The sequence below is a fragment of the Penicillium rubens genome (assembly GCF_028828025.1).
Source record: "Penicillium rubens strain IBT 27055 chromosome Unknown utg000003l_segment0_segment0, whole genome shotgun sequence".
Taxonomy (NCBI): domain Eukaryota; kingdom Fungi; phylum Ascomycota; class Eurotiomycetes; order Eurotiales; family Aspergillaceae; genus Penicillium; species Penicillium rubens.
The window spans coordinates 8,464,018-8,490,157 of record NW_026890601.1 but is presented as its reverse complement, the minus strand read 5'-3'; the positions used below and the strand labels follow the sequence as shown (position 1 = coordinate 8,490,157).

The 26,140-nt window shown below is 47.5% G+C and overlaps 10 protein-coding genes across 10 annotated transcripts, besides 2 other annotated features; 4 read left to right on the top strand and 6 right to left on the bottom strand.

Annotated features, from left to right (window-relative positions):
* Positions 1 to 1,970: 1,970 nt before the first annotated feature.
* N7525_009461 (uncharacterized protein) lies at positions 1,971 to 3,254 on the bottom strand (the record flags this gene model as incomplete). The annotated part of the gene is made up of 5 exons (XM_061214738.1): positions 1,971 to 2,341; positions 2,363 to 2,521; positions 2,576 to 2,767; positions 2,821 to 3,082; positions 3,129 to 3,254. The coding sequence occupies 5 exons, from the start codon at positions 3,252 to 3,254 to the stop codon at positions 1,971 to 1,973; spliced, it is 1,110 nt and encodes a 369-aa protein (XP_061069169.1).
* Positions 3,255 to 4,418: 1,164 nt separating this feature from the next.
* N7525_009460 (fungal specific transcription factor domain-containing protein) lies at positions 4,419 to 6,967 on the top strand (the record flags this gene model as incomplete). Its single annotated transcript, XM_061214737.1, has 9 exons — positions 4,419 to 4,480; positions 4,719 to 4,819; positions 4,882 to 4,968; positions 5,029 to 5,058; positions 5,114 to 5,670; positions 5,721 to 5,994; positions 6,044 to 6,219; positions 6,272 to 6,455; positions 6,519 to 6,967. 9 exons carry the CDS (start codon positions 4,419 to 4,421, stop codon positions 6,965 to 6,967), a joined length of 1,920 nt encoding a protein of 639 aa, XP_061069168.1.
* Positions 6,968 to 7,925: 958 nt separating this feature from the next.
* N7525_009459 (uncharacterized protein) lies at positions 7,926 to 9,062 on the top strand (the record flags this gene model as incomplete). The annotated part of the gene is made up of 1 exon (XM_002563514.2): positions 7,926 to 9,062. One exon carries the CDS (start codon positions 7,926 to 7,928, stop codon positions 9,060 to 9,062), a length of 1,137 nt encoding a protein of 378 aa, XP_002563560.1.
* Positions 9,063 to 10,023: 961 nt separating this feature from the next.
* Positions 10,024 to 10,443, bottom strand: N7525_009458 (uncharacterized protein; the record flags this gene model as incomplete). The annotated part of the gene is made up of 1 exon (XM_061214736.1): positions 10,024 to 10,443. The coding sequence occupies one exon, from the start codon at positions 10,441 to 10,443 to the stop codon at positions 10,024 to 10,026; it is 420 nt and encodes a 139-aa protein (XP_061069167.1).
* A 174-nt stretch (positions 10,444 to 10,617) lies between these two features.
* N7525_009457 (uncharacterized protein) lies at positions 10,618 to 10,943 on the bottom strand (the record flags this gene model as incomplete). Its single annotated transcript, XM_061214735.1, has 2 exons — positions 10,618 to 10,887; positions 10,941 to 10,943. 2 exons carry the CDS (start codon positions 10,941 to 10,943, stop codon positions 10,618 to 10,620), a joined length of 273 nt encoding a protein of 90 aa, XP_061069166.1.
* Positions 10,944 to 13,789: 2,846 nt separating this feature from the next.
* On the top strand, positions 13,790 to 15,312 carry N7525_009456 (serine/threonine-protein kinase; the record flags this gene model as incomplete). The annotated part of the gene is made up of 3 exons (XM_002563511.2): positions 13,790 to 14,055; positions 14,122 to 14,699; positions 14,777 to 15,312. The coding sequence occupies 3 exons, from the start codon at positions 13,790 to 13,792 to the stop codon at positions 15,310 to 15,312; spliced, it is 1,380 nt and encodes a 459-aa protein (XP_002563557.2).
* Positions 15,313 to 15,929: 617 nt separating this feature from the next.
* N7525_009455 (MFS transporter) lies at positions 15,930 to 17,577 on the bottom strand (the record flags this gene model as incomplete). Its single annotated transcript, XM_061214734.1, has 2 exons — positions 15,930 to 17,265; positions 17,288 to 17,577. 2 exons carry the CDS (start codon positions 17,575 to 17,577, stop codon positions 15,930 to 15,932), a joined length of 1,626 nt encoding a protein of 541 aa, XP_061069165.1.
* Positions 17,578 to 18,369: 792 nt separating this feature from the next.
* N7525_009454 (phosphotransferase family protein) lies at positions 18,370 to 19,948 on the bottom strand (the record flags this gene model as incomplete). The annotated part of the gene is made up of 2 exons (XM_002563509.1): positions 18,370 to 19,585; positions 19,635 to 19,948. The coding sequence occupies 2 exons, from the start codon at positions 19,946 to 19,948 to the stop codon at positions 18,370 to 18,372; spliced, it is 1,530 nt and encodes a 509-aa protein (XP_002563555.1).
* An 803-nt stretch (positions 19,949 to 20,751) lies between these two features.
* Positions 20,752 to 20,797: a sequence feature (Protein overlapping with rRNA (N7525_009453, KAJ5831200.1) was converted to a misc_feature.).
* A 33-nt stretch (positions 20,798 to 20,830) lies between these two features.
* Positions 20,831 to 20,985: a sequence feature (Protein overlapping with rRNA (N7525_009453, KAJ5831200.1) was converted to a misc_feature.).
* A 401-nt stretch (positions 20,986 to 21,386) lies between these two features.
* Positions 21,387 to 22,238, bottom strand: N7525_009452 (uncharacterized protein; the record flags this gene model as incomplete). Its single annotated transcript, XM_002563508.1, has 3 exons — positions 21,387 to 21,525; positions 21,581 to 21,658; positions 21,712 to 22,238. The coding sequence occupies 3 exons, from the start codon at positions 22,236 to 22,238 to the stop codon at positions 21,387 to 21,389; spliced, it is 744 nt and encodes a 247-aa protein (XP_002563554.1).
* Positions 22,239 to 24,801: 2,563 nt separating this feature from the next.
* N7525_009451 (class I SAM-dependent methyltransferase) lies at positions 24,802 to 25,686 on the top strand (the record flags this gene model as incomplete). The annotated part of the gene is made up of 3 exons (XM_061214732.1): positions 24,802 to 24,839; positions 24,899 to 25,070; positions 25,132 to 25,686. 3 exons carry the CDS (start codon positions 24,802 to 24,804, stop codon positions 25,684 to 25,686), a joined length of 765 nt encoding a protein of 254 aa, XP_061069163.1.
* Positions 25,687 to 26,140: the final 454 nt, after the last annotated feature.

Genomic DNA, 26,140 nt, shown 5'->3' with positions numbered 1-26,140 from the left:
ATATCTATAGAGCAAGATCCGTGTTGTGGTTCATCTCCAGAGGGGGAGGTCAGACTTCTCGTGTCAAAGGATATATCAGAGCGAGAGGACCGCACGGCTTCCTCCAGCGAGGACGAATCGAAAGGAAGTTTCCCTTCAGGTTGGACAACACCAAAAATCACATCCAAACATGCTTCATCACTGGCGCCGTAGTTGACCAACAACGCGTGGGCCTTTGCTGCCGGACGATCAAGGTAAATGTCAATAGTCAATAATCGTGAGAGGAACGGATCAGAAGATGCTGGATTACCGAAACTTGTCTTCGTCATCGAACTCGATAGATCCAGAACGGAAAAGCGCCTCGAATCCCCTTAAACATGGCTTTACGGGCGCTCCGAGGCGTAGTAGGGCAAACTGAGCCTCTACCAACTAACGCTACCATAATAATCAGTCCTCGGGCCCGAACAAGGTCTAGCGAGATTCCTTCAATATAAACCTTCCGCTGAGTTTGTCATTCTACATCTTGAAGTCAGCCCTAACTCGTAGGATCATGCTAGTTTTCTTACGATTTCAGAAGGTGGCCAGATAGAGTGGATGACCCGTGTTTATCTATAAGTATAGCGTACTACGGGAAGTAGGCTGCGCTAAAACCCACAAAATGTGACGTGCCAGATATACAAGCCAAAGCAAGAGAGTGCATCAATTCAAGATACTAAAGACGGGGAAGAAAGAAGGAAAGGAAGCAAGAGATCTGGCGAGCTCACTGAGAGCTAATCAAGCGGATACTATGCAAACGATGCAAACCCCGTCTCTTCTCGCTTAATCGAGGCAAACAAATAAAGTAGCAAACAAATCAAGGAAGGCAAACTAATCATAACAGATAGATCTAGCATGTGATCTAGCATGTGATATTAGATCAAATGCAGATCATGACACAAAACCCAAAACCCAACCTAGTAAAACCTATTAAATCCATTAAATCGTAAAAACGTGACTTTCACATAACTACATAATTTATGCAATTCTAGGTGGTTTTCTTTTAGTATGTCAAATATACAGAGGGGCTACGTTAGCCTTCGGCAGACACACATTGTCCGTCTCGTAACCAATACAATACTGGTCTAAGCCTAATTCGGCTAGTCCGAAATTAATTTAGTTTTATAAGTGGCTAATAATATAAACGCTTATCCTAGTAGAGACTAGTTATGTTTCGGACGGGCCAAGAAACAAAGCCTGTCTGCCGAAGGGGCAAATTGTTTTCGAATTTTACTGAACCGTTGTGGTGTCATGCATGAAGCGTTCACAGCATACATGCACGTGGATCATAGCCCGAGTCGCATGTTTTGACCTCTTCCATGTTCAAAGTCGTGATTTTGCTGAGGTGATTTAATCTCCATCACCGTTAAGGTAAACTCCACCGGTTGCAGAAATGAGGCAGAAAAGTTTGAGAGATTCTATCGGCTACACAAGATCCTGGAATGCACGGTGAGCCCTCTCGATTAAAGTGTAGAAACCTATGCAGAAAGCCGTTTCATCAGACTCTTTGGGTACCACCGCAAAGCTATGAGTTTGAGTTGTCAAAGCATGACCAGGCGGACGACCCCGAAGCCGCCTTACTCGAGGCAACGATGTTGATGATAGATCCCCATGTTCCAGCGACCATTAGGAATGACCCGCAAACAATCACTAGGATGCTCCAACCTGAAAGAAGGAACCATTTCAGTGTTGGTAGCTCCCTGCCACGGCGCCAGTTATCATATAACCACACACAACCCATTGGCTGAAATGACATCAATGTGCCAAGCAGAGCCCCGATGAGAGAGACTAGGTCAGAAAATATAGGAATACCGCTCGCAATAAGATAGGACGATATCGTGACGGTAAAGGTGCAGCCAAACCATGTTGCCCAATGCTTGAATGAGTTTGCGGTCAAATGTTCAGATCCTCTTAACATTCGTACGAATAGATATTTGCTTGAGAATTAATGGGCGTTAGTAGAATATGGGCAACTTCGGTTGCCTTTCACTCACATGGAGAACTATAACCGTACTGGCGACTAGGCCAGGAAGTGCAATTCCATATGCGACTTTCTTAATCAATGTACCCGCGGAACCGAGAGCGGGAGCTGCAACGTAAGAGCCACAGTAGTAATATATGACCGTACCGATTGCTATGTAGATGGCAGTTATAGCAAATTGACAAATGAGAAGTGCTCTAGTATAGAGCGATGGATTTCGCATTTCGGCGGCGATGGGGAAGAAACCTAGAGAGAACTTAATACATGAACAATCGATATGCCGCAGAAAAGTATGGTTCAATGGAGTGACGTATGAGCTAGCTCTGAATCTGCCACGGGAAAAAACTTAAAAATAGTTGAACTGACCAGGGGTTCCGGCATATGCAAACACGATCGATGACACGGCGGTAACTGCCTTCATAAAAGACGGACTGCCTACAATTTTGTAGTCAGATGCCCACTGGCTATCTCTGGGTGCTGTGGGAGGCCGTTCCTGCAAACCAACTGCGATCGTGGCAATCATAACTAGGGGTGTCTCAGTAGGCATCCTAAAAGACACAGTCAGGCATGCTAACCCACCAGCAGTGAAAATAGACCCCACTCCCACCCATGCTGTCCACTTGATTTTTCCCAGCGTGCGGATGCTCGCTAGACAGAACGAAGCAATCGCAGACACTAGAACGAAGACAGCAGTACACGTGCCGTGGGACGAGACTGCATTCAATCCTATTGACGTGCTCAGAAGACCGGAGCAGGAGCAGAAAATCCAGTCTAGTATGTTCAGGTTAGAGGAATCTATCGCGGCCAGAGCTCTCTACACCCACAGATGCAAACCGCAGTTCCTAGGATTTCGCGGCCTATCCGCCCGAAGAGCAGCTCTCCCACATCATCGATGGCGTATACTTCTGGGTGATTCAATTTGAATGTACCAATCACGTAGTTTGACCAGGTGGTTATTACTGCGATGGCGAGTATGCATAATATGCCTGGAACGACTCCTAAAGAATCCAGTATCTGAGGAATGGAAAGGACACCAAGGCCAAACTGGGTTTTCATCATAAGAGCGACTGTTCCCAACCACCCAACCTATCCATTGTCAGACTATAGTAAGAAGAAGCTGGTCAATACTCACATCTCGATAATTGGGACCCTCTTCGGTTATCTCACCGAACACTGCATCCTGTGTGACGGGAGCAGGGCCCGTATGCTTCGAACAGTCTTCTGCTAGACTGGGACCTAAATCAATAGACTCTGACATTATTTGATAAGTTTGTAGTTCTCTTGCGTCAATTAGAAATCTAGGCCAGTTTATAGAGGGAGCCTGCGACTGCCGCAAGGTAGAATACTGATCGATTTATAATAAGGAATAGGTTTACCGAGTTTACAGGTATCGTTGACTAGTCTTATATAGTAGGTATGAGAATGGGCGATTACCGGAAAGGCCTACCATTTAAGTACCTAGGTAACCTCATCACAAGTAAACTGCTTTTTATTGGACAGGTTGAACCAGGGATGTATAATGACGTAAACCCTTATTTTCCCCCAGATTTTGCCACAGATTTGACGGCGAGTGCCTTTACCTGTAATAACTCTTGGCCTGGAAGACTGTTCGGAATCAAGTAATCGAGACTTTTGGTTGTGACTCGAGATTTGATAGCCCTTCAAGACCTAGTGAAGGAATAATGGACACTGGGAGTATTCCAGGCCGCTAAAAGACGGACTTTGCCTTATCTGAGAGACACATGATATCCCTGATAATCCGGGGAAGGCACTGGGTGGAATCCCTCTTGGCTTCCTACTCTCCGGGTTACTATCGGTTGCCCACTTCTTGCCGGTTGATTGTCTGTTGGTTCGTGTGGGGACCCGCGCCAGTGCGGCCGCGCGCTACGGCCGTCACTTCCGATGAACCGGCCAGGGGGGACCGAGCATCAAGCCTTACTCTGCGCAAAGATTGGCTAGTTGACCTCGGAAGAGGGATCACTCCTCACGGAATTGAGTTGAAGTTGGAGCTTGGTATCCCATGAGAATAACGACAGTTATAGTAGGCCGCTCTTATGTCCCACAAGCAGCTGGAATACACTTACGAGCACCTCATGGTTTGAGATCAGCTAATCTACGGAAATGAAATGGAACAGACGCATGGTCGCCGTTTGGACCTGACTTATATGACAACCTACGACTGATAGCTTAAGAGACCTACCTTGACAACAGGTAATTTGACTCAAATAAACCAATTGTATGAAAGATAAGCGTGTATCTAGCAGCAATACTATTATCATCCCATCGCTAATTCCCCCTCATTTAATTTTGGTTCGTACCCCGCCCGAGCCGCTTGGCGGGCCGTGGTGGAAGGTCGGGCGATAAGGTGAATTCTACCACAATGCCGGCTTTTCTCTCTAGCTAATCTGTCAGACTTCCAAACATGGCCCCAGGAGACACCTCAGAGCGACGCTCTTCAAGGGCAAATAAACGCATGACCAAAGCGTAGGTCTCCCTGCAACCTGGAAAGCTCCCAGAAGATAACGCATTGGGTGTGATACTAGTTGCAGGAGATGCCGAGATCAGAAAATCAGATGTACGGGCTCAAACCCATGTGACCAATGCAGCAAACGCAAGTACGTTTGTCATTTCGATAGCCAGTCGGAAAGAGTCCTAGTCACACGCAGGCAAGCAAATAATACCCCATTGTTCGCTGCCAACTCGACTTACTTCATTGAGACAGGTATATCAGTGACCTTAATGACCGTATAGCGGCTCTGCAACATAGAGTCGATCAGGCTACTACACCAGGATCAACAGAACGGCATCGCACCGACCCAATATGTGAGCACAATTCGAGCCACCCGATCATCGTACTGAAGCTTCTGATCTAAGACTCTCCACAGGCGGTAACACAACAGGATTACTACCATCAGAAGAAGCACACGCCCTAGATCCTGGTATTCATGATTCTTCCGCGGAAGCTTACAGGTGTAGGGAAAGGGTTGAAAATAAAACGCCCCTAACAAACCCACTGGCTTTTCATATTACAGATTGGGTCCCAGACCCCACGGGAAATCCGCGTTAGTCTTCCCAAAGGCCTCAAACATGACATTTTGTTTCTAAACAAGGATTTAGTCTTCATGGGAACATCATCCGGTTGGGCATTTTCCAGACGAGTACTAGGAATGACTCATGAGAAATTGACGGGAACGCCACTGTTTCCAGATCCAGAGAAATTGCTTTTTGATGATCATGTCTATAATCTCAATTGGGATGGGAACAGATCGAACTACCCCGCTGATGTCTTCGATGTTTCCAACCTTCCTACGGCAGATTTTGCCGAATATCTCATTAGTTCGGTCAAGTTCCACTGTGGGCAGCTTTTCTATCTTTTTGATGATCAAGATTTCAGGAAGAAGTTCGCAATTTTTCAAAAGAACCCTGCAGTGGAGGCGCGGTCATCTCCTCTGTGGTTCTGTCACTATCTTTTGCTTCTTGCCTTTGGCAAAACTTTTGTGCTTCATTCCTCCGGACCGCAAGGCCCAGCTGGCGCAGAGCATTTTATCCATGCCATGCAATGCATGCCTGACTTTACTTTCTACAATGCTGATCCAATTGAGAGAATACAGGTCATGTGCTGTGCTGCATTATATCTGCAGTCCATCCACAGCCGCGGGTCAGCATATCGTATGGTGAGAAAAGCCATAATTCCATTGTTGCTCGTGATACTCATACTTTACAGATTGGACATGCTCTTCGCCTAGCACTTGAGTATGGAATGCATACCGAGATGCATGGTATCTGCCTCGATGTAGACTTTGTACAGCGAAGTAGGCTCGTGTGGTGGACTGTTTACGTACTTGAACGCCGAATGTCTTCCCTTCTAGGTGTACCAATGGGAATCTCGGAGGAGAGCATAAGTGCTTTATTTCCTTCGGCGTCAACGCTCGGCCAGAGCTCCATTGCCCTGGAGATGCAAGTCATGTTATGTCAAATATTGGCCAAGGTTGACTTAAGTAAGTTCCTCCCTCCATTATGACCACATTCTACTAAATCAAAGATCAGCCGTATACGGCATTGAAGGGAAACTGGATATCCGTTATCTAAGCGCTACCCAGTCCGTTCTTCGGGACATTGCTAGTGTTACTGAACGACTCAGCGGCTCGTTTGTTCTGTTTCCTAACGGCTCTATGACTGGAACCTCGCGGATATCGGCACATTTACATATTCTTGAGCATCAGGTTTGACATCTTCAACTGCAGTTACATCAACCAGCTCTGATTTATTTTCCAGTGCATTATTCTAACACTGAGACCGCTTCTGTACATTTTCCTTCAATCAAAGTTGGGTCAATCCGACCCTGCATTGATGGATTGGCTTCGATCTGGTACTGTCAAGGCTCTTCTTCACGTCTGCGTTGAGTCAGCGCAGCAAACTTTGAGGATATTGTCTGCACTGCTTGAACAAGGAATACTTGGTATGTGAATTTGATTTCAGTCTGCGAGGTTCAATATATTGTACCCAGAGCTAACATGTAAAGAAACATTCATGCCCTTTGATCTGGACGCAACATCTATGTCAACAATATCTCTTTTACTGGCCGCTGCAATTGACCCATCTCTGGTGCAAGATCACTCTCCATGGACAAGACTTGCGTATTCCATTCTTGACTATATGAGCGCTCGCGGCAATCCTTGCGCTCGATTAATTCTGTCGGAGTCGAAGCAGTTAGATAACGAGCTCGCTCAGTTGGCGTCAGGAACATACTTGACATCTGCAGCTTTACCTGCTGATTCAAGGGATATGGGCAGCCTTGCAGCAATTATTCCTTCGTCTGTTCCAGGTGGCTCTAACCACTCAACAGAACTAGGGCTTGCCGATATGGGGCAGCACTATGAGCTCACTTCCAATCAGCTAATGGATCTGGCAAACTCTATAGATCTGGACAGTCTGACCTGGCCATTTTCACCGATTGGTCAAGGTTTATAAAATTGAAATTCTTCTCCACTGCATACTACCTATTACATTATTGCGGCGTCTTCCCCTTCGCTCTATCATCTTTCTACTTGGTTTTCAGAAGGCACGCGTACTCATGTGCAAACAATTGTATTTACGTTTGTATGTCAATGAAGGGAGTCTACTGAGATCGCGAAAATTACTTAGATCCAGGATATACAGTGCAGATTGAGACTGTTTTCACACTTATCAGTATGTGGTGTTGGAGAAAATCAACTGCTCCAATGATTTCAAAGTTGTCCCCGCAAGTGAACCGGAATGACTTTCCTAATCGAGTCAAATCATATTTTCGGCTCGACTTTCTGGTCATCGGTCATTAGTTTGAATTGCGCTCACTTGCGAACTTCGAGTTCTCTCGAATCAACATTAACCTGTTGTCCAAGTCTGTTGAGGCTGCATAATTGAACCAATGGGGGCGCCCGGCTAAAGCCAGGGTTATGCCGGACTACAGCTGAGCATACTGTAGAAGAGCCAACCAAACAACAGAATCGGGGAATTCGGCCGTAGTGTGACCTGATGGACTATACTTCCCTCTCTTGGCAATCACATTGCATTTCTGTGTAAATCGAGCATATTGATTTCATGAAAAGGCGGGTAGTGGGTCAACTCCGGTAAATGGCACCGGGCATACCAGAGGCGGAGATGCACTGTCGGAAGTGGAGGCCGGGGAAGATGCTATCCCATAACGCATACAGTAAAAGTGGCACTTCATTCGATTTGACAAGCACAACCCACCCCATTATACCCACCGCAATTACTGCAATTGGTGTATCGGATGACACGATAGAGGAGAGAGGAGAGGATAGAGGGAGGGGTAAGACCAACTGACAAAAGTATATATATTTCCATCTTGAGGTCAACGATTCGGTCCCATTAAGATCATCTCATTTATTCTATCTCGTTTTCCTTCTTCTTATACTGACAAACAATCATGGAACGATTTGATGTTGCTGTTGTTGGCCTCGGTGCACTTGGAAGCGGTGCGGCTTATCAAGCCGCCGTCAAGGGAGCCAAAGTCATCGGCTTCGAGCAGTTCGAGCTAGGCCACGTACGCGGGGCATCGCATGATACATCACGGATCATCAGAACTTCTTATGGTTCACCGGAATTTGTCTCGCTTGCACGATCGGCGTACAAAGACTGGGCCGACCTGGAAAAGCGATCTGGCTTGGAGCTGGTGAATATAACTGGCGGAGTTGTCTTCCTTCTTAGAGGGGGGCCGACTCCCTCCAGCGACTTTACAAAGAGTCTCGATGCCAATGGTGTCCCTTACGAGCTTCTGGACTCGAAAGAAGTCAACAGACGCTGGCCGGGATTTAAGATCCCCGATGAAGTCGATGCTGTGTATACAGCAGATACTGGCATTGTCCATGCCAACAAGTCTGTCACAACTATGCAGTATCAAGCCCGTGCCAATGGGGCTGTCCTGAGGGAGAAGACCAGAGTGGACAAGGTGACACCAGACGGATTTGGTGTTGTTATTGAGACGACTAGGGGACAGGTCCGAGCTGGAAAGGTGATCATTGCAGCCGACGCGTGGATCAACAAACTTCTTGGACCCCTTGGTGCCGAGATTCCATTGTCTGTCATGCAGGAGCAAATTACCTACTTCAAGCCAAAGGATCCAGCTCGTTTCGACCCAGAGCGTTTCCCCGTGTGGATTTGGGGTGGTGAGAAATGGTTCTACGGGTTTCCCACCTACGGAGAACCAACCATCAAGGCAGGCCAAGATGCCCAGCAGAACATCATGGCGCCCGATCAACGTACCTTTGTTCACTCGCCAGAGTTGCTGAATACATTAACTGGTTTCATGGACACTATCATACCCGACCATGGACAAGTTTTGAGGACAGTGACCTGTCAGTATGCCATCACGCCCGACCGCCAGTTCATCATTGGCCCGTTGAAGAAGTACCCGGACATAATCATTGCTCTGGGCAACGGACATGCGTTCAAATTTGCGCCTGCTATCGGTCGAGTGGTGGCAGAGCTCGCAATTGACGGGGAAACAAGTGATGATATCTCCAAATTCCCCGTGCCGAGTCCGCTCGGATCCAGCAAGATCTAGTCAAATGGTGCTTCGTGGTTCAAGGACTGTGCATCGCATGGTCAATACGTTGGAAACACGATGCAGAGGGGTTCTGGTGTCAGGGGTTATATACATTTCCTATCTTCCTGCAAGCCTGTCTTCATTGATTCAACGAGGCTGAGGTACCTATAGGTACATAGTAGTAGTCCTGGGAGGAGAGACAGCTTTTGTATCTAAGATGGAGCTATGTAGAGTACCCTGGAAGTGGTAACATGAAAGGGCTTTGACAACAGATTATTTTCAGCTAGCTCATTTCAAGTGTGAGGGTCTCTGGGAAAGCAGAAAACAAGAGACTTCTCTCAAGAGGATTTGGGTATATGTCAAAAGCAGTACCAGTGAAAGATGTGCAAGCTGTAATCTGGAAGTTTTAATGTAGTTCACCAACTAATCCTTATGCTTGGTTCGAATGTCTACACTAAGATGACCCGACAACACCTTCGGTAATAGATAATAAGGATGGACCCACTAATAACCTGTTGCTCAAATTCGGGACCAGCTATCTTCAGATGTCCGTAAGCTATATATGAATAAATATTATCTGTTACCTGCCAGGTCTTCAATGAAAAAGAGCGCATTCCATTCAAAATACTAAGTACGGGGGAGGAAGAGAAAGGAAGAAAGGATCGTCGACTAAAACATGCACTGTCTCATAGAGACAGAGAGTCCAGAACCATAATGCTGAGAGCCAGATGGCTCATACACATTAGTTGAATAGATGACTGGTCACCAGCAGTATTCTGCTTGCCATTGTCCACTAGCCAGCTGACTCTGTCGGAGGAAGATTGTCTCTTCGTAAGTGCTTATGAAACCAAATGCAAAACAATGGTTTCTAGGTCTGCTGGCTTGGGGGCTATGAGCTGTTCCCTCTCGGTATTAGCGAGCAATCCATTCGAGTAGGTCAGTTCTAGCGCGAGATTCGCGGAGGAACACGGTAGGGACCCTACTCTCTCTCTCTCCACGTATCCTCTTTTGTTATTTGACTGCGTGTGTGATCCTCCTCTGCGGCATTTTCCACCGCGTCCACGTCCTCTTCCCCCACCGCGCTGGTTTCCGTTCTTGTTATTGCGGGCTGCATTTGCTGAGGATTCGGAGTAGATGAGGATGCAGGTACGTCACGCCTTTCGACAATGAGCTTCTTGCACATGCTGTTGAAAATGTCTTTTGTAACAGTGTCTGGGACAGTGGCTTTCATGGCCTGATAGGTGAATTTGACTGAATAGAGCTCTCCTTCCAGATAATAGAGCATGACAAACATGGCTTCGAAGGGGCGGGGTTCCATCTCGTGAAGTCCCAGCTGGTTGTACTGGGTTTGGTATGCTGTAATGTATGTATCTGCGCTGCTGAAATCAGATCTCTTCATTCTGTGAAATTTGGCAACCTGACTCCGCCCACACGTTAACTGGTATCCAGACATATCAAGCAGTCGTAGGGTTGTGATGGGGCTCCCTATCAGGGTGGCTAGTGCAGCGTGGTCTGAGCTCATGGTGTCCCTGGGTCTATCCCAGCTACAACCATTATATCCCGAATATAAATCTCAATGTCGTTGTGAATTCGAGGATGAGATGCTGATCTCAAGGGTGAAGACCCTGATGGGACCAGGGTCCGGTCCGAAAGGGTCGGGAATGAGGATATTCCCAGGCTTCCTAATGCGCTGAGAACAACATTGATGATAAAACACGACAGCGTTAATGCGCGCATCCAACGTGTCCCGGGCACTCTTAAACTTCGTCAAAGCGGCGCGCCGCGCAGCAGGAGTCGCAGCAGTGAGGGCTGCGTTGGCCTCATTGTCGTGACGAGGATCAACCTGGAAAGCATCAGAAAGGGTGAGCAGAGGACGGAGAACTAGAAAAACCGTACCATGACACAGAACCCCGATTGGTTAGGAGGAGATGTGTGGGAAGAAGAGAACGAGAAAAAGATTACTAGGGATGGCCTTGAATAGCAATTCCATGTGATATTGGTGAAAGGTAGTTGACTTGATTGAGTGATAGTGAGGAAGGATGAGAGTAAGTTGAGAAAAGAAAGGGTAGTGAGGGTGAGAATAAGTTGATAGATACGATGATTCCGACAATGCAAAATATGCACAGAGATCTCCAACATTGCATGCAGATGAAACCACATAGTCGTTCCACACGCAGAAGAGTTCAATTGCGAGCAAAGGGTTTCTTTTTCTTTTGTTTTTCTTTCTAGACATTCTAAGAAAAATCACAAAGCCCCAGCTAAATTCTTGATTGTCAACTTGGGATTGGAACGACTATCTGAAGGTATGAATTGTTCCTTCCAACACGCCTCTCATCTGGGACTTTGCCATGTTGCCTCCTAGCATGTGTTCTCGCGTTGGCTGGGAATTGAACATTTTGGAACATTTCTTCTCCTGTGCGCATGGGCAAGGAAAGTCTTTGCATTGCCTTGTCCCTTAGCTGAAGAAAAGGGGCATACTTCGGAATTCTCTAGCCAACGAGAGGCTAGTACGCACGTAGTGAACGTTCATAGCAAATTGCACAGTCCCAGAAGTCCTAAGGGGGCGTCCCAAGTCGTTTCGCTCGAAATCACAGGTAAGAATATATAACGAGAGCGTATATAACGGTGTGGAATGGCCCTATCCCCTAGCGGAAGAGAAGAACTGTACCTCGGTGTCTTCAACCAAAGGCAAACAGCACATACAAAGACCCATACCAATAAGCCAACCCGCAAAGACTTTCCTTGCCCATGCGCACAGGAGAAGAGATGTTCCAAAATGTTCAATTCCCAGCCAACGCGAGAACACATGCTAGGAGGCAACATGGCAAAGTCCCAGATGAGAGACGTGTTGGAAGGAACAACTCACACCTTCAGATAGCCGTTCCAATCCCAAGTTGACAACCAAGCAAGCGTAAACTGCGAGGTAACATTCTCCACATAGAGATATATACTGTCTGTCACCTGAAGCTATTCACACCACCTAAGTAGTTTCCGGCTAGGTCGCGTCGGCCTTGGCGCCACCCTCGCATGTCGAGTTGCACAAGTGTGTATGCACATGACCGAGGATATTGACTGATTGTAAGATGAGGGCAATGGCGGGCTCCCTAGTCCATAACTTGGTCAAATATATAGGGTGGATGAGATGATAAAGGAGGTAAAAATCTTGGTGTATTGTGACCGTCGGGATTTCGGGTTGGACATGGGCGGTTGCAATATCGGTTATAGACCAGTCTGACAACACTGGGGTGCAAATATCGCAAAGTAGAATTATCTCATTAAGAAGGAGTCCACGGATGTTCTCTGATAGCTCGAAACCGACACTTGTATTGGGTGATAGTTGTGTAAACTATATATGAGAAGGGAGAAAGGTAATAAATATCTATAAATGACCCATGCTACCAGTGAGTTTTCGACAGAAAAGGGGCTTCATAACCTGTCGAGCCTGCGTAACGACTGACTACTGAGGGAGAATAAGGAAGAGGAATTTGCTTTGGTCAATTTATGAAGGAAGGGGCCTTTTATAGAAGGCCAGGAAAGCAAACAGTCAAACCAGCAAGCACCGTTTGCCTGCCAAACAAAGCATGCTGGATGCTCTTTTGTCTTCTCAACTGAAAATTGTGTTACTAATGCGTGCGAGTCTATTGCAGCAACTGGTCATATATATACAGAACAAATTTCAATAGACCTATACAGAGTATTTTTATGCTTTACATCCCTATATAAAGCCATTGCGGCTGTATCCGATGCCCTACCTCAGAGAGAACGTACATGAATACATCAACTACCAAGAGGCGGAAAGATTATAATGCAGGTTAGTGTAAGTTAACCATAGCAGGTTGCGCTACTTATGCGTCAACCTTTGAATATTTGACTTGAAAGGGTAAATGGAAGAGGCCCCACTATGGCAGGGTAGAAAGGCCGCACTGTGTAGAAAGACGCAGCCGATTATAAATGGGCTAAGTGTCCTCCGTAACCTCATGGTCTCAACAAATATAACCCCCTCTAACCAGGGTGGCAGTGAGGTTTTTGTCACCATGCAGGCAGGACAGACATACATAAGACAAAAGCAAAACAAAAACATACAACAGTGAGGATTCGCTGGTGGTCACCCACCCAACTACTAACTCACCGGCGTGTGGCTTGAGTACGGCTGAGCGGACGGGAAGCCCTATTTTCCACACCCTATGGTCATATGTATCAGGTTTTGTGTTCAAAAGAATGATAGAACGAGCCAAGTTGGAATCAATTGGTTATAGGCGAGGAAGATATGTTTATGTACGGGTAAGCGGGTGAGAATCACCCTAAGGAGCATGACGCCTGCACTGACCTCCTTGAGTGATATATAAAGCGATACAATTGGATTGAAAGTTGAACCTGAAACGCTTCGGCCCTTGGAAACCGCACACAGCCCTAAAATAAGATATATATTCAGTTCAATTCGTTGATGTGGCTTTGTTGCCTTGCAGACTCACTGCGCTTCTGATATGTCCATGCTGACACATACATCCCAGTGCAAACAGCACATATCAACCAAACTAATCAAACAGCCGAAACGCACTCTCTTGCAATCCGAGCTCATCTTTGTGGTCACAAGCTGTACGTTCAGTTATTGAACTCACCCTTTCTAGTTCGGTATATCACTAGTACCCCAGACTGAGTGGACCGAGTAGTCGGGAACCAATCACACATTGGCTCCTCTGATCCATTGTTAATCTAATCGTCTTCCAGCCAGCCCCACCCGCGTTATGAAGTTCCGCTCGGCAACTCTTGGACAACGCAGCCCCATCACAGCCATGAGTACCTCGTCTCCTCCCACTCCGCCATCAAGCGCCTTCATAGATGACAAACGGCGATTCAAAAATATTACACTACCCTGTGAGTGGGTGGAGGATTACCGCCCAGGTGGTTATCATCCAGTCGTTCTCGGCGACATCTTCAACCGCCAGTACAAGATCATCCGGAAGCTTGGCGAGGGCTCCTACTCGACGGTTTGGCTCGCCCGTGACCTGAAGTAAATTCATATTTTTTTCTATCTTCTACCGTGTCGCAGTAGATATCGTTACTCATTTTCTTTAAGACATAGTGGATATGTCGCCTTAAAGATCCTTGTGTCGGAAATCTCGGGATCGACAACCGAGCTACGGACCTTACGCCGCATCATCGAAGTCGCACCAGCAGAAGGGACCCGATATATCACGCGACTGCTAGGTGAGTCCGAACACCGCGGGCCGAATGGCGTCCATAAGTGCCTGGTATTTGAGCCTATGGGTCCGAGTGTGAATACCATGGTCGAGGAGCTGCCGCAGTTCAAACCTCGCAGGCGAGGAATGGAGATCCGCTATCCGCCTCGGATGGCAAAGAGCATCCTCAAGCAATCCTTACAGGCTCTTACATTTCTCCACGAAAATGGGATCGCCCATGGAGACTTCCAACCCGGAAACATACTCTTCACTCTTAACGATATCGACTCGACGCCCGAGGACTTGCTCCGGCAAGAGGAAGATGAGCAAGCCCGGTCAATCTCGCCCCCAGTACAGAGGTTAGACGGTAAACAAGATAAATGGGCTCCTCCATATCTTTGCGTTGCGCAGCCACTAGTGCCCTTTACCTACTACGCCGAAGGGTTTAAGGTCAAATTATCCGATATGGGCGGTGGTTAGTCCCTCTCTTTTTGATTATCTATTCCTTTTTCTTGACGAATATCTATTCTTATATCTAACTGCCCTGGATAGCATATTATTTTACCGACCCGCCGACAAAGGCCGTTACTCCTCTCGGCCTTCGAGCTCCCGAGTTGATTCTTACCGGAACCGTCAACAATACCGTTGATATCTGGAGTTTCGGCTGTCTCATCTTCGAGCTTATCACCGGACTGCCACTCTTCTGTATACCATGCTCCGAGATGGAAGATGACGATCATCTTCTCTCCCTTACTACCCAGCTCGGCGCCCTCCCCGACGAGCTCTTCAAGCATTGGACGACCTCATCGCTCTACTTTACGCCCGAGAGGAAGCTCTTTAATTGTCAGCTTGGAGGAGTCGCTCTAGGGGAGGAACCGCTTATGGTGGAGCAGACATCTATGGAAGAGTCATTCGATCGGGCAGGCCCGGATCTTGATGAGGAGGAAGCCCACAAAGTGAAGGCTCTCATTCGATGGATTTTGCAATATAATCCCACGAAGAGACCTTCGCCTGCGGAAATCTTAACTGATCCATGGTTCTGCGAGATTGATGTTGAGAGCAACTCGTCCAAGGTATCTATGGCCTAGTATCTTATCCATGAGCGACTTACGGTTGAATCACTAAAAGCGCTACAATTCTCTCCCTAGAAATCATAGAATTCATTACACTAGCCTCACTTTAACTAGTGTTGTGTTAGTTATATTTAGCTGTGTAGGTATGTCCGTCTAACCTATAAAATACGAGGTCACGGTAGGATGTGCGGGTGCTCGACCCGCTAACCCGTTGAAGCTCGGCCAAACGTAGTCAACACTAAATTTTTTGAGTGATGACCAAGGAAGATACAACTTTTGTCTTTTCTTGTTTCTTTTTTCTTACTTACTTTTTCTTACTCCTTCTTTGGTGACTGTAAGTTATACAATACTGTTTTACCGAGTTTCTGAGACTTTTAGCGAAAGTGCAAGCGTACTTGATACCTAGGGGTGTCGTATAAGTATCCCATGGCTGCTGTATATTCTTTCTCCGTTTGTCTAAGAAAGAAATAGTCTATGTTCGATGCGTATGCTCCATGCAAACAAACTATGTGTAATAAAACAAAGACAAATGCAAAATACCGGTTTTGAGAGAGACGTAAGATTCCATGCGTTGCCAAACAAATATATACCAAAGTCTGCTCAAACAGGCTAGAACACTTATGAACAGATCCTCAGTGAGGGCTGTCCTCGTCTTGATCGAAGTGCTCGCTGGCCCAGCGACTGCGAAGACGAATAGTCTGGCCCTTGTAAAAGAAGATGAATGGGATTGGGACCAAAAGAATCGAGATGAAACCCAACAGACTAGAAGCCCATTCGTAGTCAAGCTTCTCGTACATCTGAGTGGCAAATAAGGGGAATCCAGCACCGACGACATTTCGGACGAGGATCACGCCAGCTAAAGCGGAAGCTGAGTAAGTCTGGTAGCTGTCCACAACGTAGTTCAATATGCTAAGGATGACAATGTAGATGCCAGCACCGAATAATGATGAGGCAATGATCGGCACAACCCAATGCACCGACCGATAGCTAGTCCACCCAAACCAGAACAGACTGATTGGAATGAGGATCGCCCCTCCACGGGCCATCCACATACGAGCCTCGGGCACACCTTTCCCTCCATTTTCCGCGACACGGCGAAGGTAGTAACGTTCTTGGAGGGGGTAGAAACAGAATGCGATCAGAGGACCGATCGCCATACCCAGGAATGCCAGCCCTTGCTGGCCGCCATTGAATGGATGCCCCTTGGGTGGACCGAAGACCAAAGGAATTGCTTCGTTGAAAAGATAGACCAGTCCGTAAAGGAAGCCGTTGTAAATTGCGGAAAACAATGTGATGGGCTCGGAGAAGAGGAAGTGGAATGGACGGGTGAGGGTGATAGCGAAGAGTTCGTGCAGACCTTTTCTGCTGCTGGCGTGCATATCAAAGGTCGACTCAGCCGACTGAAGATTCTCTTTCTTCATTTGCTTCCGGACACGTTTGGTCTTGTTTTGGAGAACAGTCGTGTGGCGGGTCTCGGGAATCGTGGCGACCAACACCACCCACACGCCGCCGGTCATAGCCATAAGAACCCAGAAAATCCAGCGCCAGCCGAGATTCAACCCGATGTACCCGGTGACCACTAGAGCCATAGGGGGACCAAAGGTGCTACTCAGTCCGTAGACAGCCATAGGCCCGCCGCTCTCGTTCCGCTCCCACATGTCACTGATACTGCCTCCTGTGTTGGTGAGAGGGGCGCCTCCGGCACAGCCGGCGATGAAACGACACACTAGAATGGTACCAATGTTCGGGGCCAACGCGAGAGGAAGCTGGAAGATGAACAGGCAGAACCATGAGACGACGTAAACTGGCTGACGCCCGAAATATTCTGATAGCGGAGCGAGAAGCACAGGGCCGATAGCATAACCTAGAACATACAGCGACAAGGCGAGTGTCGTGATTTCAGCTGAAACACCAAACTCTTCTTGAATTCCGGTCGCTCCCGAAGATATCCCTCCAGCACACCATGTTCTGTCGGCGGTGTTAGCCCGACATTGACTCACGTGCCACGGGTATAGGAATGAGTGGCGGGATGACGTACGTGAAAACATTCAACATGCTTACGACGATGGTGATATACCATTTACGCCATTTAGGCCAGTTGCGGGGGTTATCAGAGTCGTCTGGGGCGTAGGTGATGAAGATGGGTAGGGCGTCATTGGGATTGCCCCGTGCCTTGGCTAACGCCTGCTCCTCCGATAGTAGCAGGTCCGAATTCTCACCACGAGTGTCTGTCACTTTCTCCGCATCGTGGTCAATACCAGCAGATTCTTTCCCGGGCATGATGTATAGGAACGAGTAGAAGAAGGGCAAAAGAGAAAGCAGGATTGCGAACCCAGGTAGGTCTAGGGGCAGGAATAAAGGCTCTCCATAGGGAAAAACGGTGATTTAGGAGCCGAACACGGAGAAGAGTCCCCACACAACCCGGATTGAATAGTACCGAAGGGCCTTGCGCCACCCGGTAATTGGTTCGGCGTGCCGAAAAGAAGCATTATTGGAAAATGCTTGTCTCGCGTGAAGCCCCACTTGGATCGCTTATCGCTTCAGGCTATTCTGCGCTTTCGGCGTATGGATTTGTAATGGTGGAGACTACCTGCCCAGGTGGTTCCTGTTTGCCAATTCCTCTGCTATTTCCTTGACTGTGCTAGTACTCCTCGGCTATGCTCTTTCTCCTTCTCCCGGCTTCGGGGGGAATCGGCAGGTGACGTAGGTTCTAGTTGAGAATCTCCTGCTGGATCCCTGGGAGCATTGGGGAAACTTGTAGCTAGACATAATTCGAAAGAAGTGTGACACTGGCATTGTAGTTAATCCAATTCATTTAAAATAGGAGATACAATACTCTGGCTTACTTACACGGCATCGTGGGCGCACTCCGTGCATTAGGCTTATCGGTTAAATCGGCTCCGGCTAAATCGCCTTCCCCAACCTCCGCTTAAAAATGTGGGCCTCGGCCGCTCTCCGCACTGCACACGGTACACATATTCGATGTATATGCCGGGGCGGCTCACGTTATTCTGCTCACACCAAGTGCCAGATAATGTGTCACTGAGTCTATGGTTGCTTATATTGCCTTGGTCAAGGAAACATGTACACATCTCGCTCATCCAAATAAAGTGCGATCCATCTCCACAGCCTCTTATCCGCAACAAATTGATCATTTAGTTGTTCGATCATGGTCAGATGCCGTGAGAGCGCATGCCGCTGGGGACCAACGCATGAAAAGTATTGTTCTTCATTCCGTATTGACCTCTCATGGTCATCTTCATCTTTCAACACGTATTCTGCTGCTTCGAGGAAGTCCTTTCGCCCCTTCACATGGCAAATGTAAGGATAAACTTCGTCTCCGACAAATGCATGAATGATTTGTGAGTGATAGTGGAAGTCCTGCAGAGAATCGAGGTTGACTAGGCGAAAGAATGCCCAGAAAAAGTCGTTGTGTGAGAAATCAAGCGCAGCGTGACCACCGAACCCTTCTCCGGCTGTGAAGCCGTCAATGAAGGCGTCTATAAGAGAGGCATGTATGCCATCGCGAGGGTGAGGGAGGCCAGGACAAACAAGAAGCATTGCAGGGGGCACCGAAGACGCAAAGGCCCAGTCGATAATACACGTTATGTTCAGGCCGTCGTCCACAAAGACATTTTGAGTGCTTATGTCAGGGTGGTATAGGGGAAACCCCTCACAACTAATGTGATTGTCTTTGTCAGACATGAATGCTACAGTTTCCTTAAGTGAGATACCGACTGAAGTGTAATCAAGTCGGTTCTTCCTGCTCTCAATTTTGGAACCCACGGTGGCGTAATCGTTCCATCGATCAGTAGCGACCCGATATTCTTCAAAGCTATCGTATTCTTGAACGATGGGCACCGGTGCATGGAAGAGGTGATGCTCCATTGGCAGTTCCGCAGAATGAGTAAGAAACGCATTTACGCAAGCCTTGTAGAAAGCTTTCGACTCTGAGAAAGGCCCACGTGTGATTTCGGTGTCATCAAATTCTTCCCGACCCTGCCATATTAGGCTAGGAAATAAGCACTTCCGCGGAGTGTGGGAGCTATTGTTGTCCATAGAAAGTGACCCGATTTCACTAATCCGTATATTGGACAGTGCTGCATGTATACCCCCCAGTTGTCTCAGGATTTTCCTTTTTTGGGTAGTTGATAAGGCCGCCTGTGGTATGTCATGGAGGCCAGGCGGGCTGGCCACGTCGTCTTCCCATTGATACGTGCTCAGAGGTACCCCGGAGGCTTTGCTCATTAAGATATATGGGACCTCGATATCATTCCGGTCGGTCGCACTATTCAGATCAACGAAATGATAAGACCCAGTAAACGTAATAAACCTACCAGTAAGAGAACACTTCTGGCACAGGAACCTTGCCCATTTCTCTGAGGTACTTCATCGTTGCTACCTCACTCACAAGCACCTCACTAGCAGTGGTTTTCTGGAGCCCGAACGATCTCCGCGGCGACCTGAAAATCCATTGAACCCCATCATCAAAAGAGATGAAGACGACCCAATTCAGGCTACCACTATTAGGGCGCTTCGTTTCATCACAAGAGCACTCCTTCCCGCGAATGCTGTAGGCCAGTGATAGAAGGGCTGCGATATTAAATTTTGCGTGGGCAAATATATTTGCATTTTGTACCTTGTGTACCATTCTGCCTTGATCAATTGAGAAAGTCCCAGTAGGCCTGGATATTGGAGGCAGAAGTGGTCAGAAGCTCGCAAGTGAGACGGAGGAAGAAAGGACGAACTAGTGCCTGAGGCATCAACCCGAGGTGTGGATGATTGGTAGATCACACTCCACTCGTTTGGGAAATTCATAAGTATCCAAGTCGTGTATGGAAACCCCAAAGTATAGAGAAATTGCTGACAGGACTATATTCTGATGTCCTTATCTCTATCACTTTTCCAGTAACGTGTAGAACAATTTCCGCATACCTGTTGCTCATGCAGCTTTTGACTTAAGCAATTGAAAAGTCGATGTGTCTCTTAGAACAGAAGGGGAAGACGAAATGCTGGGGTGTTTGCTCTCTATCAGTGTTCTCATACAGGAGTCAATTTCCGTCCCGTCCGATGGGCATTTGACAACATACCGGGCCGAACATACTTGACACATTGGATGTATCTTTACAAAATTCTCGACACATGTGGGGGCGTTCGATCCACAACTTGCGTTCTGTCTTAAATGAAAGCCTGACAAGGCTCTTTGTGGAAGGGGACTTCAAGGGGAACTATGTTACGGACCTGGTGCAGGTCCTTGGCACATTGAGTTTAGAAGCGCGCCGAGGAGTCGGGAAATGCCTTCTTAATTTACTTTACTGCCTTGGGAGCAACAGCAACATGCTATCAATAGATGACGGTTGGTCGCCGGATTCACTTTTGTCGTCAATGCACGGACATTAGCACATACAGTCATTAAGCTTCCAAGGTTCGCATTTATTTTAACAACTCCTCGGGTTATTGCGTTAAGAAAAAGTCAGCAGGCGTATGGCGGTTGCGTAGCCTAGAAAGTGAATTCCAAAAAAGAAAAACATACAACAGTGAGGATTCGCTGGTGGTCACCCACCCAACTACTAACTCACCGGCGTGTGGCTTAAGTACGGCTGAGCGGACGGGAAGCCCTGTTTTCCACACCCTATGGTCGTATGTATTAGACTCTGTAATTATACAGCCCAAGTGGTAAGTGAGCATAATGAAGTTCTAAAAGTGATATAGTTAGAGATGCTCAACTATATTTCGTCTAAGAGCTTCATTGTTACGCAACCCTAGAGACTTACATTAATATTCGAAGAAACCAATTTGACTGAAATTATACCCCGGACCGTAACAAGGGATCTGAAACAAGGCCCTCTGATCGATATGGCGTGCCGGCGGCAACAGCGCTTTGCTGTCTGCCCGGTTGCTGGATGTCTGAGGCATCACAATATGATAGAACCTCCATAGTTCGATATACCTCTCCATTCCTTCTCTCCCTCCTCTCTCTGTAAGTGCGAGACATTCAACATATACAGTGTTTTATCCATTTGAATCTCTATTGCATCATCTCTATCACCGATAGAGTGCTTGCCTAAGGCAATGGACATCCATGTTGGTCACCAAGCCCACTTAGTACTGTCCTCATCCCAACCGGCCTTGCTAGGTGGTATAGCCAAGCCCCAGCCGACAAATGTCATATCAGTAAATTTCTCTTCGGGGTCAAGGGAGGCAGATTGTCGGAAGCCTGCAATGTGCCTAGGGATAGTAAGCCTATTTGTTTGGCACTAGGTGTACGGAGGATACCACATACATCGTCTGTATGGCCTCGTCGTATATGATGTGCTCCAGCCCATGCATACCTGGCTTCCATCCATATCGTCTCAACACCCTTGGGTCTGTTAGCTTTACCCTCGACTGGTAGAAGAGGGGCTTATAACATACTCCCAGGCATCGCGGAACTTCGCACGGACGACCTCACGTAATGGACCAGATTTAGGATCCCAGACTTCATCCTGGCTGAGTGACTTCCCGGGGACCTTATCCCACACAATATGTGTAATGTATCCATCTGGGACCAGGCCGTCATTGCCTTGTTTTCCTTCTTTATAGGCGAGGAGACTCGGTACCACGGGACACTGTCGTAGTTGCAGATCCTTTAGGACGTCTAGCTCTCGATGTTTTCGTGAAGCGGCCTGTCGTTGTCGAACCTCGGGGCGTTCGTACTCAGTTCCTTCAATAGGAATCTGGAAATAGATTCGCATGAACGCCTTCTTGTCGCCGTCTGCCGCACTGTGACAGAGATATTTGAACACGGCAAAGGGAGGCCCAGCGCCACCGTCAAGTTCCCACTTTGACATTTGTTGAACATCCTCGGTCAGTTTCTCCTCGATAACCCACTTCTGGGGTGATGGTGTGGCGAAGGTAACTTCTGTACCTATGTAAAGTTCAGAGAATCCGAGAATAGTCATTCTGACGAAGAAATTTAATGAGCAGGCCGGAAAAAAAGGAGCTTAGGGAAAAGAAGAATGAGAGAAGGAAAATTGTGAAATAGGTAAATAGAGTTGTGCGGAGAAAAAGGATTCAAGGCGTAAAAATGATGTGTAGTTTTGTTTTGCCTAGATTCTCAACCTCGTCGATCAGGCACTTATATTCGGATTACTCTGGGGCCTTTTAGACTTGAAAAAGTTCAACTCCATCTCCTTCTTCTCCTGCATCGGTAAACCTTCTCAGATCGTTCTAACTGGTCACATTAAACTCCTGGGGTTTTGTTGCACAAAGGCGGGTTCACACAGCGGTGAATTTTGTAATCCGGGTACGCGCAGCGGCGCGGTCAGTGGAGTCATCCGGAACTGAAGGGTAGGGGAAGAGCCCTGAATCTCCAGCGTATATCCGTGGTCTCTTGGACCTTGGCGTCGCAACATGAGTGCTGGGCCTGATTACTGCTGGCATGATGAACCAAAAGTTGTTCACAGTCCAGGACGCGTCTGAGACGAAGAACGACACTAAATGAAAGAGAGGTTAGAATGGGAATATTCAGCGTGTCCGGCCACTTGAATTTGATAACTGGGCCGGTTGGTATCAAGTACATAACGGTATGGAGAGTTGTAGGTCGGAACAAGGGGTGACGTCTGCTAGACCGATAGATCGGTCCTCGCAACCTTGAAATCTCCTTGGGATATAAGGACCAACCTTGATCTCGCACAGCAGCGATTTTGGTGATTCGGCTTCGCACAGCGGCGTCTTCCGATCGCTTCTCGCTCAGCGGCGACTCGAAGCTACGCCGAGAACTTCTTGATGACACCCTCCGGCGTGGCGATGCAGTCCGATCCGGGGCCACAGAAGAGGTCGTATGTGGACAGGTCGAGTGGGCGCGTAATGGTGAATGTGGCGCCCATCAGGATGGCTCGGGCGGAGTGGTCGGAGCTCATTGAGTCCCTAGATGTAGGGTGTTGGAATTCTTTGGGGTAGCGCTGGGACGCGGTAGTCTTCTCTGCTTGCTTGCTCGGCGGGTAGGTCCCGTCATGAGAGTACATCTGGCGGCTTCATGGCTTGACAAGAACGACGCCAATATCAAAGCCGCACAGACTGCCTTCACTGTCGGCCTGATCGTGGCAAATAAGTCCTTCGTCGACGCACCACGGTCAATTACCCGCCTGAAGAAGTGAGAGATATAGCTTCTTCTGTTCTCTAGGGGGTCCAAAGAGTCTCCGCTGCCGGGAGAAGCTGTTGACATACATGCAGTATGTGTTTGTCTCTCTGTGTGCAGACTGAGCTCTTTGGCTCTTTGAGCCTTTGTCTAGCTCTTTATCTCTTTGTCATATAGCTGGCTTATATACCAGATTATTTCCATAGTTTCATCATCACCTCACTTCTTCTTCATCTATCTCTCTCCCTTCGTAGCCTCAACAGAAGCTCAACTGGATGATTTTTGCAAGAAGTCTTTGTTAGATCTTCGTAAGCAAAGGGGAAAAAGAGAGGGCCTCATAACCCGTTGAGGCTACGAAGGGAGAGAGATAGATGAAGAAGAAGCGAGGTGATGATGAAACTATGGAGAGGAGCTGGTATATAAGCCAGCGATATGACAAATAGGCCGAGCTAGGCAAATGCTCAAAGAGCTCAGTCTGTATACAGAGACAAAGCATACCCTGCATGCAGTGCATCTCAACACATGTGTTATCTTTTCCCCGAAGTTTCGTCTCATTTACCTTCCGCGAAGACCGATACCTCCGGATACTGCGAAATGACCTCCTCAACGAGAGTTCGGTGAACAATTTCGAACCCCATGAACCCATCCAAATTTCCAACCATCTTTTGCATGGCCGGCCTTTTTGACCAGGGACACCAAGCCCACACAAGCGAGCCTGCCTCCCCAAATCACCATAGTAAATGCGACTTATATCTTAACAACCACGTTTTTATTCTAGCTCCTTAATTATCGATAGCCATGCATAAGACTCATTAGCACCGTCTATCAATTTCAAAGAGAGTATGCAGAAGGCTATATTGTCATGGTTTCTGAAAATTACCGAAAATTACATTGCGAAAAACTGGAAATCTATATATCGGATTCATACATATGTAAAGTTATAAAATTTCTTAAAACTTCATAAGGAGACTACATAGATCTAGAAAGTAGGAAGCAGTAAGGAGAAGTCCCTATAGACAATACATGTAGTTGGTGAGATATCAAATTGTAATTTATCGCATTTACTATAGTGTTTTGGGGTGGCCGACTCGCTTGGTCCCTACACACCGTAGTGTCCAACCATAAATAATCTGGCTGAATGGCCTATGTAGCTTGAATGGACCCGTAACTAATTGGTTTGAAAAAAATACTTGTTTTCTCCAATCGGAGACATTCTACTAGGTGGACTGTATTTGCACAAGATGTCTCCGAGAGCTAGACCGCGTTTGTCCTAGTGCGGGAAGTATCTCTGGCTCTTCCTCTATAAGAGACTCATTCACTCCTTGCTTGTATTAAGACTGATTCCATAACAGACACTCATCAGTATTTGTTTGCAACTTTACATCATGTCAGACTTTACTGAAGCCAACCGGAAATACTTCGAGTAAGTTATAACAGAAACAAGTGCCCGATCTGCTGTATACTAACCGGTGTCTTCTACAGTAACCTCTCAGCCGTCTACAAAGATCGGTTTGCCGATGGCTTGAGAATGCTGTCAGCCCAAACTTTGCAGCGCCGACACTGGATCAACGATCGGTGGACCGATACGGAAGCTGGCCGAGGCCAGCAAATCAAACTGCTCGAGTATGCCTGCGGACCGGGAGTCATCTCCATGGTATGTGGCTTTACCCATAGATCATGTTAGTTTTCCGAGCTGTACTCTAACCCACAAACAGACCCTTGCACCATTCGTCACGGAAATTATCGGGGTAGATATCTCCGATAAGATGGTGGCTGAATTCAATCACAATGCCAATACTCTCGGACTTGCAGACAAAGCGACCGGCTACAAGGCAGATCTGCTTACGGAGCATGGTATGACTGAAGCTATTGACTCTGTCTGTACCGACCTGGACGTGGTGACGATCAGCATGGCCCTACACCATTTTGAGCATCCGGACCGCGCTTTACAGAGCATGGGACAGCGGCTGAAGAAGGACGGCGTATGCTTCATTCTGGACCTAGTGCCACGAGCTGGCGATCTCCGGCCTGAACACGAACACAAACACGAACATAGGCATGGACATGAAAACGAGGATGGAGAATTTGTTGACGCGGCTCACACCATCAAGACGCATGGCTTCTCTCGTGAGGACATGCAGCAATTATTCGAAGGCGGTGGACTCAACGTGGGTTTTGACTACCAAGTCTTGCCCGAGCCACTGAAGATCACCATTGGCGAGCGAACATTATACAAGACGGTGTTTATTGCTCGGGCTCAGCGTGCATAGAGAAATGTGATCTGGCATAGCCAGAGAGAGAGAAAGGGAAGAAAGGAAGAGATGATATTTCTGACAGACGAGAGCTAGCTAATATAGCTAGCTAGGAAGCAAACAGAGAGGCCTGGACACCTGGAAAACCAGGCATCAGCCTGGGTGACATCATAACAAAATGGTAGCCAGGAGTACACAGAAAGCGGGGCCTTGGACTGTCATAATCCTCATAATGCTATATCATCTCTAGGCCTGTGGGTCGCGACCGCAACTATTGGGATCGTAGTAGTTGGCGTAGCCTATGCTGTAGCGATATAGACTGTTCTTATGACACTGTTGCACGGAGGCTATATTTATTTCCTTGTGGTTCTTCCCTACTCTTCCCCTAGAGGAATAGTGATGACAAGTCAGAGAATGCATAAAGCTGAGCCTGGGCAAGTTCCAGCTCCAATTTCTACCCCCCCCGGGGTCG